This window comes from Barbus barbus (genome assembly GCF_936440315.1).
Source record: "Barbus barbus genome assembly, chromosome: 1".
NCBI classification, from domain to species: Eukaryota; Metazoa; Chordata; class Actinopteri; order Cypriniformes; family Cyprinidae; genus Barbus; species Barbus barbus.
Genome location: NC_136729.1, coordinates 34155009 through 34171701, shown reverse-complemented (window position 1 = coordinate 34171701; position 16693 = coordinate 34155009). Strand labels below are relative to the sequence as shown.

At 36.3% G+C, this 16693-nt stretch overlaps 1 protein-coding gene across 2 annotated transcripts in view; it reads left to right on the top strand.

The window, feature by feature from the left end:
* LOC306871885 (stromal interaction molecule 2-like) overlaps positions 1–15428 on the top strand; it is a gene marked incomplete at its 5' end in the record, with an annotated part of 38218 nt that extends 22790 nt beyond the window's left edge. For both annotated transcript variants that reach the window (XM_079420117.1, XM_079420116.1), the window contains 11 exons: positions 1981–2111; positions 4814–4925; positions 5905–6016; positions 6701–6816; positions 8206–8383; positions 8865–9042; positions 10350–10511; positions 10951–11051; positions 11132–11370; positions 12872–13052; positions 13744–15428. In XM_079420117.1, coding sequence (XP_079276243.1) covers positions 2010–2111; positions 4814–4925; positions 5905–6016; positions 6701–6816; positions 8206–8383; positions 8865–9042; positions 10350–10511; positions 10951–11051; positions 11132–11370; positions 12872–13052; positions 13744–14272 — 2010 coding nt within the window. In that variant the 3' untranslated portion in view covers positions 14273–15428. The remainder of the gene's footprint in view (positions 1–1980; positions 2112–4813; positions 4926–5904; positions 6017–6700; positions 6817–8205; positions 8384–8864; positions 9043–10349; positions 10512–10950; positions 11052–11131; positions 11371–12871; positions 13053–13743) is intronic.
* Between the last annotated feature and the right edge of the window lie 1265 nt (positions 15429–16693).

Genomic DNA, 16693 nt, shown 5'->3' with positions numbered 1-16693 from the left:
TTGATCCAAAGAGCTTTAGAAACGGAAGCAAGAATCTGACCATCTGAACAAAGAGTCACATGATCAATGCCACTAATTTACTTATTTTATTAATGACAATGATATTTCATTTTTCGCAATCCAGAAATATTTTATTTCCATTTTTTAAAATATAACCCCAAATTCTGTGTGGACTCCACTGTTTGACATGCAGCATTTGTAATTGTTAGGCATTTCTTCTTGTCACAATGTTCCCGTGATGTCACCCATCAGCACAAGTGACTTCTGTGCAAAAAACCACACATGGAAATGAGTGTGCACAGGGACATCTGGTACTCAAATGTTATTATGCAATCAGATGGGGGAACACATGCAAGGCATAATGTGAAGTGAAGTGAAGTGAAGTGACATTCAACCAAGTATGGTGACCCATACTCGGAATTCGTGCTCTGCATTTAACCCATCCAACGTGCACACACACAGCAGTGAACACACACACACCGTGAACATACACCCGGAGCAGTGCAATGCAAATATAATGCAAATACTAAGAGAAGACCTTCTTTTGTTTAACTTTGTTTAGCAGAATTTTGAGGTTGTTCAGCCATATAAGGAAGGACTTCATTCACATTTGTTGGTAGCTCTCTGCTTTTTATTCAGTTAACATAAATAGTTTTTCAAGCTGGTGTCTGAGGACCCTCAGAGCGCCAACCTTTAAAAAAAGTGCTTAATTGAACTGAATGTGCACATGTAAATTTATATCAAGTCTTGAAAGTATCTTATAAAATACTTGCAGATAAAATAATATTAATGAAATACGAGGCTTCTTAGGTGTACTTAAAAAGAGCATACTTTCTTATCACACTTTTAAAAAGTGCACGTTGTAATTTCAAATTAAATGTTTTATTTGAAATGACATTTTTAAATCATTATGCTTTCACATTCTTTTGTTGTTATCTAAAGAAATACACTTAGTTAGATGTGTTGAGAAACATACTAAAGCACATGAAAAGTTGAGTTGCAGTATTATTTTATATTACATTTAATATACTTTAAATGTACTAAATTGCAACTTCATCATGTGTCATTAGAAATATTTTTAAATGCATGACTTTCAAGTTTCAGTAGAAATGACCTTGAATTATATTTTTGGTTTACTATAAATGCTTCTCAGTAAAATCAACAGTACACTTTAACCATATTTCTAAGACAACATAATTATGAAATTGCATATAACAATTTAGTTTAGTCCTAATTAAAGGGATACATCACTCAAAAATTCAAATTCTGTCATCATTGACTCGCCCTCAAGTTGTTCCAAAACTGTGACTTACTTAAAAAGATATTTTAAATAATTTTTTATTTATTATTGTTTTTTTGCATAACACCACACCCTTCTCATATAGTATACATTGGTCTTTATGCAAGCAGATATACAGCTGCCTAACTATTTTAAGAAGGAGATCATGTATTTATATATGTGGGGCTTTTTTCTTCTTCTGTGTAACGTGTCTGTCTCTGGGAAAATGTTCCTGGTCTCCTCAGTGATGTGTGGTTTCATCCAATCAGGGCTCTTTTCCAGTAATAGTTATGTTAAAACTCTTCTTTCCTCACACGTCACAAATAAGAGCAAGGATGTGATCCAAACGAATACCAGCACCATTTGCCATATCAACAGCCTGCAACCTAATGAGCGTGTCAAGACCGTTGCAAGCACACCACCGTAAACAGAGCCCTGAAGATGCCCAGACATGCACATGCTCACACGTACAGACAGTTAGACGGGATAAAAACTTGATGAGTAATATTATCATATATTAATCAACAATACAAAGTCTTGTCAACAAGCATTTAAGGCCTGAAAATTGCCATAAATAAAAATGATCATCAATTGTCTGGATATGCAATAAACTTATACTGATCTACATAGAAAAGCAGAAGTTTAAAGCTGAGTTTAATTGTGTAGCTGAACAAAGGGTAATTGTGTGTCTCTTCCTGCAGACCCGTGTTTGACAGTCATCCCTCCATGTATGAATGAAGCCGACCGCTTCAGTTTAGAGGCACTTCGGCACATTCACAAGCAGCTAGATGACGACAACGATGGAGGAATTGAAGTGAATGAGAGTGTAGAGGTGAGCATATGTTGTTTAGACCTTAAAAATTGTGTTTCCTTAATACTTGCATTTTATTTAATATAATAAATCAGACGGGTAGCTGAAATCACTTTTTTTCCCCACTTTTGCATATGAAAAATAAAAAACTATATTTTGATAGACCTTTTTTGGTACAATTTCAGCGACCCGTTGGATTAAAACTTTCTTATTTTTGTTCTACGTACCTGAGAACTCATTGTTCTTTTTGAGCACACACAATTCCTGTTTGATTTAATATAATAAAACATGCGTTGGAGTGTGTAGACATGTTTCTGTAGGTGTGCATGCATTTTGTGAGGTGGTCGGGGGGGCTTAAAAACAGGTCAGCAAAGCTTAGACCTACCGGGGACCTCAAAGGGCAAAGTTGACATTGGTTCTTGCCTGCAAGAAGAGACTATTGACATATGAGCACTTCTCCCATAGGGCTACTACATTACTATGTGTGTGTGTTGGTGTGTACACGATGAACAACCCATGCATATTCATATTGGATTTGTATATAATTGGTTTTAAATATGTTAAAGGCTTTTTGCATGGTAAAATAGGCATGTTATTATGTCACTTGAATATGCATGGAATCCTGAACGTGATCTATACATGCAACACATTCTGTGCCAGTTATATATAATCTTGACTGTGACATGATTTACGTGACTATTAATGCTAAGTGCAGTTTTGTCTCACAAAAGGTGTTTAGGGGAATTATGTTCTAACAAAACAAAATTATTTTGAAATAAAATGAATCCACAGCCATATAAATATTTATGTGGAATTAAAAGATTGTTTATTTATTTATTTATTTAACGCTTTTGAAAAGCACTTTATGAATAAAATGTATTTTTTATTCTTATTATAACACTTTATATCATAAGGTTATTTTCATTTATATTGTCATGAACAATGAGCAATGAATATTTTACTAATTTATTAATCCTAAGTAAATTTAAGTCCTAATTAATCCTAAATTAAGTTAATTATTAATAAAATGAATAGTTCATTAATGCATGTGCATGACACATTGTTAATGTAAGCTTTAAATGTTAAAAATGCATTAGTATATATATATTTTGTTTGTTTGTTTGTTTACAATAACATTGTAAATAATGCATTAAGTTAATGTATATTAAATTGTTAAGTATAACTAAAGTTATTCGAACACTGACTTGAACTTTGACTCTTTTTGAATAGAAGTTATGTTGTTATAAGGTGTGTATTTGTGTTTGTTTGTGTGTGTGTGTGTTTATTGATGTTTTTGAGGTTTTAATGACAGTTTCACATGTCCTCTTTATTCTCTCACACGCACTCATCCGGTGAAGTGGAAGTTTCCTTCTTTTATGCAAACTGACACTACTCAAATGTGATCCCACAATGCATCTCTCTGTTTAATTTACTGCAGACATATACTGCATGGATCACTTACTTCCTAGGTTCTTTTTTACAGTTTATTGCAGCTGGAAGTAAACTAGTTATTAAATGTATTAAAATTGTGCAAAAAGTTGCCATTGGTCTGTTAAAATAATAGTAACATCCACTTCACAAGAGGTAGTACGTCTTCTGGTTTGTCAATAGTAAACATATACAGACGTCACTAGTGGCCCTCACCATTTACATTTATTCATTTAGCTGACGCTTTTATCCAAAGCGACTTACAATTGCTATATATGTCAGAGGTCGCACGCCTCTGGAGCAACTAGGGGTTAAGTGTCTTGCTCAGGGACACATTGGTGTCTCACAGTGGATTCGAACCCGGGTCTCTCACACCAAAGGCATGTGTCTTATCCACTGCGCCATCACCACCCCCTTTTTCCTTTTCCTTTAAACTCAAGAACGAACGTGAAGATACAGTTTATTTTCTATTTTTACTTTTCTGTTTTTTTTTGCTACTCGGCTCTCTTTGATTTTAGTGAGGATGTGAGGATTGTTTCTGGTCATGGCAGGTGCTCCTGGGCTCAAGAAGTGTTTCGAGAAGAGGCCCAAGAATTTCTCCTTCTTACAGCCACTGAAAGTTGGTGTCCTCTTTCAGGACACAGCAGATTCCTGTGTGTGTGTGTGTGGGAGAGAGAGTTGCTAAATAAGCCTACATGACTTTAAAGATGTCTTGTCCCTCATTTGTTGGATATGAGTATGTGAGCATAGCAACATAATTCATAAACAGAAGGGACAAACAAACCACTGTTTAACAAAATGACATTTTCATCATGTATGTGCAGCACACAAATATGTAGAACCACTTAAGAGATACACAGTGTACACAGACCTGACCACAGAGAGCTTATCTAGTATGCTTGTCATATTCTAATAGCTTTATTGTGCAATAAAACTCTGCTCTAGTTTTGTATTTTTATGGTCATCTTTTGAAACTGCGTTGTGGCTCTACAAAAGTTGTTGGCTCATTATGATTAATCACTTTTGTTTTTCCTCATTTGTTAGTCACTTTGGTTAAAAGCATCTGCAGAATGAATTAATGTCACGTAAGGCGACAGATATGATATTCAAATGTGATGTGTCCTTTTTGCATTATAAATATTTGCATTATATTAAAAGGCATTTGAAACCAGCAAACCCTCTGATAGTCTCTTGTGACCTGAAGCCAAATAAAACATGATATGGCATGAACTTCTTCGTAAGAAGTCATTTTCCTGTGGTCTGATCGTTAATGTTATCCTGTTGTTCTTCTGCAGTTTATCATAGAGGACATGAAGCAGCACCAGACCAATAAACACAGTAATCTTCACCGAGAGGACCAGCACATCACGGTGGAGGAGCTGTGGAGGGGCTGGAAAATATCAGAAGGTAAAGAAAGATGGACAGAGAAAACATGGGCTGAGTGGCGTATATAGTACTGTGAGACAGAAAAAATGTTCACTTGTAGAGATTCTGCTGTACTGTTTATACTGTGGTAGATATATTTTGTAGGACAAGTTCATATAATTTCCATGTGAGAGCAAAAAAACTGAATAATTTGAAAATACTGAGCAGGATGTGTCCCAAACTAGTCAAGTGAAGACAAGCAATATCATTAGATGCTTGAATGGAGTAATGTCACTAAATTGAACAAGCTCACACAGACATCTCTAAACAAAGATCGTGTGTTACCCATTGAGCATTTATTACAGAGTGATGTCAACTTACAGTATCGGGCTCTGTTGAAGAAGCTCTGAGAAGACACTGGTGCTGTCATTTCCCTGTGATTTTAGGGATAAGTTATGGTTAGGTTTAGGGTTAGAGATGGGTCTATGTTTTTGGATGGTAATGTTGTGCCAGGACTTTTCAACAGAAGATGTTGATCCAGGAACAAGTCTGATTGGCAAAATCACGCCGACAGTGGTGGTGAATATACACTGTACAGTGGGGTCCTAAAGTCTAAGTCTAATGCTTCCATTTGAGCAAGTAGTTTTCCAATGCTTTCAAACTCAATTCCTGGAGGGCCACAGCTCTGCACTGATTTCCTTTTCTTCCTGATATATATATATTTTCCAAGTTTTAATTACATTTAGATTTTTCAGTGCACACAATCAAACCCTGCTGTGTTTTTACTGATGACACACCGACCAAAGGTCAAAAATGAAAAGAATACTGAAATGAAATATTTTTTTTGTTTTTCTGTTTTTTGAAGTTTTGTGTTCAGAACATGTTAAAGAATTACAAATTTGTCATTTAAGTAAGTTAATAAATAAATAAATTATACATATATATATATATATATATATATATTTTTTTTTTTTTTTTTTTTCTTGCCCCCCTCATTTTGGTCTTTTTCTCTCTTTCTCAGTGCACAACTGGACACTGGAGGATGCAGTTCAGTGGCTGAAAGAGTCAGTGGAGCTTCCTCAGTACGAAAAAAACTTCAGAGACTTTAAAGTAGACGGCAACACGCTACCTCGGTAAATACATACAAACACTTCTATCTGTTCATCATGGACTTCCATTGACTTGCATTGTTTTATACTCCTGCTCCTAAACCTATCGCAGCCTCACACAAACATTCTTTTTTCATTCATGCAATATTTTTTAAGCCACACTTATGTTAAAGTGTGTTAGAACCTAATAGGGTAAAAAAATCAAAAAATCTCCAGTTGTAAGTTTTTAACAGCAGTGCTTCCCTCTAGTGGTGATGATGTGTCAGTAAACAGACAGTAATGTGTATGAGCATTGGGGGTAAAGAAAGGTTTAGGGTGTTGAGTTTCCCCTCACGGCCGCTTCTCCATGACTCATGAAATGATGTCACAGCAGCAGATCAAATTTCACCTGCAGTATGTGTGTGGCAGCACATGTGATCTTTCAGTCATCTAGTACTCACTTCTTAAAATTAGTCCTTTGAGCTTGAACTTGGCTTTCACGCACGCACACATAGCCACATAGACCGTGTTTTGCAGTTAAAGGGATTCGTTTTTCACCCCAAAAATGTTCATAGACATTTCAGAGAGGTTTATTGGAAGCCCTAACATTTCAAAGTAAAGTTTGAAATCACAAACTGACTTTTTTTTGTCAGAAGAAACTGGTTGATTTAGTGTGATCTTGGTTTATTCTTATCCCCTGACCTGCTGTGTTTTTCCTTTCCATTACAGAATAGCGGCCAATGAACCATCGTTTATGTCAATGCAGCTAAAGATATTAGACCAACGACATAAACAGAAATTAAATCTAAAAGCGTTGGACGCAGTGCTCTTCGGACCTCCACTACGTAAGTGTATTCACATGAACTGGAATAAGGCTTGTTTAATTGTTTATGTACAGGGATAGTTTAGCCCAAAATTTCCATTGTTACAAACCCATATGACCTTGCTTCTTTAGAACACAAATGATGTACTACTGTACGTCACAAATAATGTCGCTCTTTTCAATGATATTAAAATGAATGAGATTTGAAGCTTTCAAGGTACAAAAAGGATGCAGTATTAACGCAAGTTTGGTGTAAGTAAGATTTTTAGATGAATACTCAGCAAGGACACATTAAATCGATCAAAAATGTCTTTACATTGTTAAATGAATGAATAAATAAGTACTTTTGAACTTTGAATTAGTCAAAAAGATGCTGAAAAAAATAGTCACACTTTATTTTAAGGTCCAATTCTCACTATTAACAAACCATCTTTTGCCTCAATAAACTACTAATTTGCTGCTTATTAATAGTTAGTGAGGTAGATATTAAGTTTAGCTATTGGGTAGTATGGTAGTATGGTCATGCAGAATATGTGCTTTCTAAGTACTAATAAACAGCCAACATGTAATTAATAGGCATGCTAATAAGCAACTAGTTAAAAGTGAGAATTGGTCCCTATACTAAAGTGTTACCAAAATGTATTGTGGTTTCTCCAAAAAATATTAAGCAACATGACTGTTTTCAAGATAATAATAAGAAGAAATAATTCTTCAGCACCAAATCAGCATATCAGAATGATTTCTGAAGTTATAAAAATAAAATTTTATTTTATTTTTTATATTTTTTTCTACTTTTCTTCTCTTAATATTTGTATACTTTATAATTGCATTGTCCTTGGAGCGGACCTGACCTACATTTCACTGCTGGTTATACTCTGTATAATTGTGTATGTGACAAATAAAACTCTTGAATCTTGAATCTTGAATCTTGAAGGATCATGAGACACTGAAGACTGGAATATACTGGCTACTGATAATCCAGCATATAGATTCAAATAGAAAACAGTTGTTTTAAATTCACAATACTCAATATTTCATAATATGATTTTTTTTACTGTACTTTTGATAAAATAAATAGTCTTCATGAGCATATTAGACACTTTTTTTCAAAAACTTTGAAAAAAGGTTATATTTATGAACTGTGTAGTGTATGTGTGAAATTCAAAGAAGTGTGAGAAACAGATCAAAACTAGGACTTTCATGAAAGAAACAGTGAAACAATTTGTTAATTAATTGTTCTTTTTGAGTCAGATCCTTTCAATGAATCGGTTAATCCAATCTCAAAGTGGGTCAAAATGACTCATTTGGACATTTTCTTCCACAAAGCTATTGTATAGAAGTATTTATTTTATTGTAATATTTGCTTGTTTAGTGGGTATAAATGCTCTCTTTTTCTCTCTTCTTCCTCAAGGTCCTCACCATCACTGGCTGAAGGACTTTGTTTTGATGATTTCAATCATCATTGGTGTAGGCGGCTGCTGGTTTGCATACATACAGAACAAGTCGTCTAAAATTCACGTCTCCAAGATGATGAAAGATCTGGAGAGTCTACAGCATTCGGAACAGAGCCTGATAGAGCTACAAAGCCGGTGAGAGAGATATTCTGTCATATTCTATCATCTGTATAACATCATATTTCATTTCTTGTTATGAGAAGGATCATTAAGCTCTTCTATAAGTACCCTCAAGGGAAGAGTTCCTCCTAAAAAGACATTTCTGTCATCATTTACTCACCCTCATGCTGTTCCAGATCCACATGACTTTCTCTGTGGAACACAAAAGGAGAGACTAGCTCCAATATGTCAAAAAGTCCATGCAACTCTCATGCTAAAATTTCTGAACCCGTAAGATGTGTGTGAATAACAGACTGAGTTTTGCTGTCTGCATCCACATCCATATGGGGTATGGAAAAGAGTTGACATGATATTGTTTTTTGTTTTTTTTCCTCTAAAGCCATTTAGGTTTGGAACAATATGAGGGTGAACAAATTATGAAGGATTTTTATTACTATTTCAAATTGCAACACACCAGATATCAGATGTCACTTAAATTTCTCTGTGGTTTCATCAGGCTGGAAAAGGCTCAGGAGGAGAACCGGACGGTGGCGGTGGAGAAGCAGAACCTAGAGCAGAAGATGCGTGATGAGATCAACGGAGCAAAGAGAGAAGCCAGCAGACTGCGAGAGCTGCGAGAGGGGGCTGAATGTGAACTCAGCAGACTTAAGTATGCAGAGGAGGAACTAGTACAGGTAGGAACCAGTATAAATCAAGTATAAAGTTAGTTAGTCTTTAGTGTGATAACCCTTACAAATAAGTTCTGTTGTGTAAAGTGTGCTATTGGTATTCTTCTTTTAAACTAAAAATAAGAGAGCATGCTTTAACTCTACTTGGCTTATACTGACAAGTATACAGAAAAAGATTTTTTGCTAAATATATTATGCTTCAAGTGTAAGCCTGCCCTGCAGTTATGTCATCTGCTCCTTCACATGCCCAAGCTCTTTAAAACTGAATGGATTCTGATTGGCTGTCAATGTTTTTTATTGTCCTTCAGCTAGAAAAATCTTTGTGAAAGTGATTCCAGCACTATTGTTCCTCTGTGCTGTTATGGTTATAGTTGAGGTGTGGACTTGTTATTGTTATACTTCCTTGGTGTGAATCGGCCTTAATTATGCATTGAAAAAATATCCATATATATATCCATAAATATCCATAAGCCAGTAACACTGACAAACTAAATTCTATAAAAAATATTGTTATTCAATGTCTAAATTGTAAATTCATTTAAAGTTTATTAAAATCCATTAAAAGATGAAACAACAGTGGCGATAACCCGACATACAGCGCTGTTGTGCTGTGGGCGTCCCAAGTTCGAATCCCAGCTCGTGGACCTTTCCTGATTTCGCCCCCCTCTCTCTCCCAATTCACTGTCATTACACAATCCTATCTAAATAAAGGCAAAATGCCACAAATAAATATATTTTTTTTAAAGATAAAACTAAAAGGTTAGGATATACCAGTATACTACTAGTTCATTATTATTAGTTTACTTGGACAGTATACTTGAACTTTTATATTTGAAGTACACCTATTTTTGTAAGGGAAGCCAGACTTTTGACTACACAGTAAGCAGTCATGTAAAACAACCAATCCCAGTTACTTTCTTTACATGATACATATATGAAGGGGTAAATCTGAATGCTATCACAATAACTGACCAATAATAGACCATTTTATGTAGCAAAGTATGAGCTATCAACATGATACAGTTAAATACTGTATATTTTCTCATGTTATTGAAATGGCCTTGGGGTCTCTTAGACTTGAAACAAAACAGAAACATTAATATAATAAATGTATACCAAATACCAAATTAATACCAAAATGTATTCATTCCTGCAGTGTATCATTGCATTTCTATTGCCTTTCATCACAATGGCCCTATTCTGTTTAAAGCACCACTGGATGGACGCATCGTTCCTCAAGTTGTGATTTTTGTCTTTCCACATTACAAGTAATAAATTACAATTTCTAAAGAGTGTTTGTTGGCTGTTTCCAGGTGCGAATGGCACTGAAGAGAGCAGAGAAGGAGATGCAGTCAGATTGGTCGGTGCCAGAAGCCCTGCAGATGTGGCTTCAGCTCACACATGAGGTGGAAGTGCAGTACTACAACATTAAAAAACAGAATGCTGAGCTGCAGCTCACGGTCGCAAAGGACGAGGTGAGTGATTTATTGTTCACACTTCCTGCCAGGCCCAAATAGTTTAGAAAATATTTACTTAGCATCAATTATTATACATTAATAGTGAAGTTTAATTTTCAGTTTAAATCTACCTAAACAAACATCTTGTTCCCTTTCTCTCTCAGTGACTAAAAAAATGAAGTTGAAACTTTCCCCTGTTAATTTAGATTTCTAATGATGTGGTTAAATAGCTTTTTAACTACATGGTTTGTTTTGCCGTTTGTTATTTGCATCTGGAATGAGTCATCAGCAGTTAAGCTAAAACAATTAGCAGTCACTGCAGCACGAGAGATGAGCTTGCGTTCAGTACAACCAACAAATGTGCAGTTCACATATGAGCCGACTGGTGCATTTTCATGCAGCATCATTGTATTTTCATTGCTTGTGTGCTTCTGTGTTCATGTTGTGTACATTTCAGGCAGAAAAGATCAAGAAGAAGAGGAACTCTGTGTTTGGTACCCTCCATGTTGCACACAGCTCATCGCTGGATGAAGTAGACCACAAAATTCTTGAGGCTAAGTAAGCACACATAACTCACAAGCACTTGCTAATGGTTACCCACATTAAATTAAAGCTTATTAGTGTTTTTTTCTTTTCAGAAAATCTCTGTCAGAGGTCACAGCCTGTTTGCGTGAACGTCTTCATCGCTGGCAGCAAATAGAAAAGATATGTGGCTATCCAGTGGTTAATAACTCTGGGCTGCCCAGCCTCACCGCCTCCCTGTACGCCGACCACAGCTGGGTGGTCATGCCGCGGATGTCGGTGCCACCCTACCCAATCGCTGGCGGGGTGGACGATCTTGATGAGGACACGCCACCAATCATTCCACAGTTCACCTGTAAGATCCTCTCTTTAAGCCCAAGATTGTGAGAAATGTGACTTTAAATTATGTAATTTTTAAACTAATGTACTGTATATCTTATTCATTTGCAAGAACGTTTTGTCAAAACCATTCAGATGCATTTAAAAACATTGTAGGCACACACATTTTTTTTATATTGCACATTATAAGCTTGTGATGCCTTAATTGACCCTTCGCAAATACCCGCCCCCCCCTTAGTTACTGTTGCTACGTCTGACAAACCATCACTCTCTAACGCCACACATCATGTTCTCACGCAATGAAAACTACATCGCGAAGCAAAGAGGACGCTGACAATGCGCTGATAGACTAGACAGAGCAAGTTATGTTTGATATGAAACAAAGTCTCAGTTTTCAAATTGTCATTTTTTTAAGAAATTCACAAAAAAATATAATTTGGTGGCTCTTTAATGTTTCGTGATAGATTGCTGTAGCGCGCACAAACCGATCATCTTTTCCTTTTTACTAGTTAAAGGGATAGTTCACCCAAAAATTCTGTCATTAATTACTCACCCTCACCCACCCGTAAGACCTTTGTTTATCTTCAGAACGCAAATTAAGCTATTTTTGATGAAATCTGAGAGCTTTCTGACCCTGCATAGACAGCAATGCAACTGAAATGTTCCCAGAAACGTAGCAAGGACATCGGTAAAATAGTCCATGTGACATCAGGGGTACGTATGCGCTTGCTTATGCTTTATGTAAACAATCCATGAGCGTTCTGATGTATGTGTGTGTTAACGTAAGCAGCAGCACCATGTGCATGCGTTGTTGACTTGAAGTGGAAGCAAGTGCATGCGTCGTGATACTCTCCACAATGGCGCCATGCCCCTGCAGACGGGACGAGAAAGAGAAGAATTGTTGTTAATTATAAGTTGTTATTTTTGTTTTCTTTGCACACAAAACGTATTCTCGTAGCTTTGTAAAATTTACAGTTGAACCCCTGATGTCACATGGACTATTTTACCAATGTCCTTCCTTGCTATGTTTCTGGACCTGGGAACATTTTAGTAGCGTTGCTGTCTATGCAGGGTCTGAGATCTCTCAGATTACATTAAAAAAAAATCTTAATTTGTGTTCCCAAGATGAATGAAGGTCGGGTTTGGAATGACATTAGGGTGAGCAATTATTGATAAAAATTTTATTTTTGAGTGAACTATTCCTTTAAAGCACAAAATAAACATGAATGAACACCAGAAGGTATCTTGTTTCGATCGAGGAAAGACATCCGTACACAACATTTTTCAAGTTCAAGTCTGCCAATGTTAATTTGCTCTCCTGTCTGGTTTGTTTGTCAGAAAAAATGGCAGATTATGCGTTATGATTGGTCAGACTGCCTCTCAATCAAACTCTTGACGAAGAGTGAATTAAGAAACTAGTTAATCATGAGAATTGGTCACAAAACTAAAGTCTTACCTACTTTGTTATGATAAGTATACCATGCATAAGTGCATAAAGATCTGTCTTTTCTTCACAGCTCCTTTGATTCGTCCTCCTCTGACACGCAACAGCAGTGTTTGTCGTTCTCGCAGAAGTCTTATGTCTCAACCCTCGTCCCTTTCTCCTGACCCTGATCTGTTGTCTATGGCCTCAGCCCCACTGGCCTACAGACCCGAGGGAGACGATGATCACATCTTCTTCACTGTAGAAAGGAGGGGGTACGTCATCTACAGCTTTTCTTTGTACAGTATATATTCATTTATTTAAGATTCTGTACATGACAATTTGTTAATTTACCTATTTACCTTCATAAAATCACATTTATATATGATTCATTTCTATGAATGTTGAGTTTCAGTCAAAAGTTCGGAATGATTAATGTTTTTTTTTTATGTTTTTGAAAGTCACTTAAACTCACCAAGGTTTATTTATATATAATAAATACAGTAAAAATAAAAGTTATATTGTTAAATGCTATTGAAATTTAAAATAACTGTTTTTACTTTTAAAATTCAATTCATTTCTGTAACGGCAAACCATTACTCCAGTCTTCAGTGTCACATGATCCTTCAGAAATCACTTTAATATGCTGATTTGGTATTATTGGTGCTCAATTATTAATAATGGTTCTTACTATTATCAATGTTGGAAACAGTTTATGCTACTTAATATTTTATTGTGGAAATTGCAATACAATTTTTTTCAGGATCCATAGATAAATAGAAAGTTCAGTGAACAGCATTTCTATGGAATAGAAATAATATTATAAATGTTCTGACTGTCACTTTTGATCAGTTGGATGCTGATTAGGTCTGAATAAAACCAGAATAATAATTTATTCTGATCGTGTGTATCTTCTTGATTAATGATTTTGATGCATTTGTGTTTTTTAATGTTTCTGTCACACAGAGATCCTCAGGACACATGCTCAGATTCAGATTCTCTCAGTTCCTCTTTGGGCAGGAAGCAGTTCTCCGGTTCTTCTGTTCAAAGTACATGTGTTATGGGCACAGATACCCCAGCACGTAAAATCTCTCGTGAGGAACTTCTTCTCCTGGTGCAGGAGGCCCAGACTGTCTCCATGGAGACCTTACCTCCTTCCACATCTCCTCTTGACTCCTCTTCAGTTCACAAGGGCTCTCCTGACCTTACCCACTCTTCTGTCCTTCCAGAATCTCAAAGTTTAACCTTTCACCCTGGCACTAAAGCTGTGGCCTATAATGGCATTCTGGAAAAGTCATACAGCATGGGGCAGCTGCCTGCTGGTGGGACGCCTCCAGAGGGTCACTACCCCTCCATTAGTTCACTCGACATAGAAAGCAAATCTATCAAGGAGCCCAAGCAACTCCAACCCACCTCCTCCCAAGACTCTTGCGATAACGGAGAGAAAAAACGCTCCAAGATCAAGAGCTTATTCAAGAAAAGCAAAAAGCTGTGAGGAACAGTAGAGAAGAGGAAGAAATGGAGAGAAAAAGAAGCCTTAAAACAAAATAAATGAGGGTGATGCTGTCAACCAGAAGCCAAAACATTTTTCAGTTTCTTTGTCCTTTTTTAATTTAAATGGAATGTAGCTTCATCTGGGTACAGTCCTGGGTTGGAAGTCTTTTTATGGTGATTTTTTAGCCACACACATATGCCTTTAAAGGCCAGAAAATTTCATGTTAACATTTTGCAGAACATGGTGTCTTCACTGTTTTCTGTTAAATCTCTGTTTTATATTATGTGCACCCTAATGATGTCAACAGGAAGGGATCAGAAAATACACCAAAACAGAATAAACAGAACAGTCCAAAATTAGCCAAATCTCCAAATTCTTAAAAAAATAGACTTCCTAGAAATATGTCTTAAAGGGAGGGTTCACCCACAAGTGAAAATGCTGTCATCATTTACTTTCCCTAACCTGTATGCTGTAGTTTATTATGTGGGACACAATTTTTTTTTTTTTACACAGTTCTTGCCATACAACCAAGGTTCATAGTGACCGAGGGCTGTTAAACACAAAAAGCAACATAATAGTAGTTTATACGACACGTGTGCTATTTTCCAGGTATTCTATCCATCTGCACTTAGTTTTTTAAGCTGGCCTACGTACATGCTTCAGATGGATGTTTGACTTGCGCCGCATCTGTTTTTTCTGCTACACCTAATTAGATTGCGAGTTCACGTTTTAGTGTTTAATCCTGTTCTGTACACACACTAGTAATTTACAAGAGTTACAACTGCCTTTTACAACCAAATTGATTCCTGAAAAATGCAGGTAGTGACAATTACATTTACAACTGCTTTGACTCCGTAGTGTTTCCAGATCTTGCTAGAAAAAAACAACCAAAAAACAAATAAGAAAAAGCCCATAATAAACTTACATCCAAACGCATTATCTTGGAAATAAGCCACATACCAAAATATAGTGACTTGCACCTGCATCTTTTATTAACTTCATAAACTAGATCATTTATGAGCTGAGCCCAAACAATAAGGCCGAAGAGGCTTAATATGCTTCGCAACACAACTGTTGTCAGGTCCAGAAACGTAGCAAGGAAATCGGTAAAATGCCAAAATTCAACCATAACTTTATGAAGCTACGAGAATAATTTGTGCACAAAGAAAACAAAAATAATGACTTTATTCAACAGCTCTTCTCCTCCTCATCCTGTCTGCTGTGGCGCGCCGCCATTCACGCAAGCGCATGCTTCCGCACTAAAGCGAAAGCAAGCGAATGCATCGTGATACTCTGTCCTCAATGGCAGCGTGTTGCAGGAAGACATCCTGGTTTGTCATTACATAGAGACTTGCTGACCAAATGAATAAAAAAGCAAGTCTGCTCTTCTTGTAGATTACTGTAATTATATTACTAAGTTGTTTTCATCACAGAAGGCTTGACCGACATTTCTTTTACACTCAGTTTTTTTTTTTTTTAACAGCCCATGGTCACCATGAAATGTGGTTTTATGGCAAGACCTATTTAACAGTTACAAAAAAAACAAAAACACTACTTTTGTGATCCACAGAAAAATTATTAGCATTTAGGTTTGGAATGACCCGAGGATGAGTAAACAATGACGAAATTTTCCTTTTTTCCCCCGCACATTTGAAGTCACAAGAGTTTGAACGGCAGCTGGTTGTTGTTTGATATATCTCTGCCTTTGACATCATCACAAGCCTAGTTTTTAATATTTAGTTAGTAAGGTTGAGATTTCCCTATAGTGTGAAGATCATAAAAAGTCCTTTCCCTTCCTCTTAAGGGCCCAGGGTGAAATCTGGGCTTTCAGTTTTGTCACTTCTGTTTACTGCCACATAGCTCCTGTACTTGACAATATATTTTTTAAGGAAGAAAAAAAAAGGAGTAACACTTAACATAAAGCAGCATGTCAGAATGCCTACATAGTGGAATAATGAACACAATGTAATGGCTCAGTAAATTAATACTCTTTTCAGTCTTAAAATGTAAAACAATGTGCTTAATAATTCCATAAGCACTATATTTCAATTATCATTACACTTTTAATTTTTGATTTAAAACACCATTTTACAGTACATTCTAGCATATTGTTTTGGTGCATTCATTTCAAAAAATAAAAACAAACAAAAAACTTAATCCAAACACACACACAGACACGTTTGTTTTTGTGGAAAGTGGGGACATCCCATAGGCGTAATGGTTTTTATACTGTACAAACTGTATGTGCTATTGCCCTACTACACCTACCCTACGCTTAAACTTACTTAGCCCTCACAGGAGACTGTGCATTTCTAACCCCCCCCCCCCCCCCCCCCCCCCCCCCCCCCCCCAAAAAAAAAAAACAAAAAACAAAAAAAAACTTACTCTGTATGAGGGGGCATGGGGCAATGTCCTCATAAG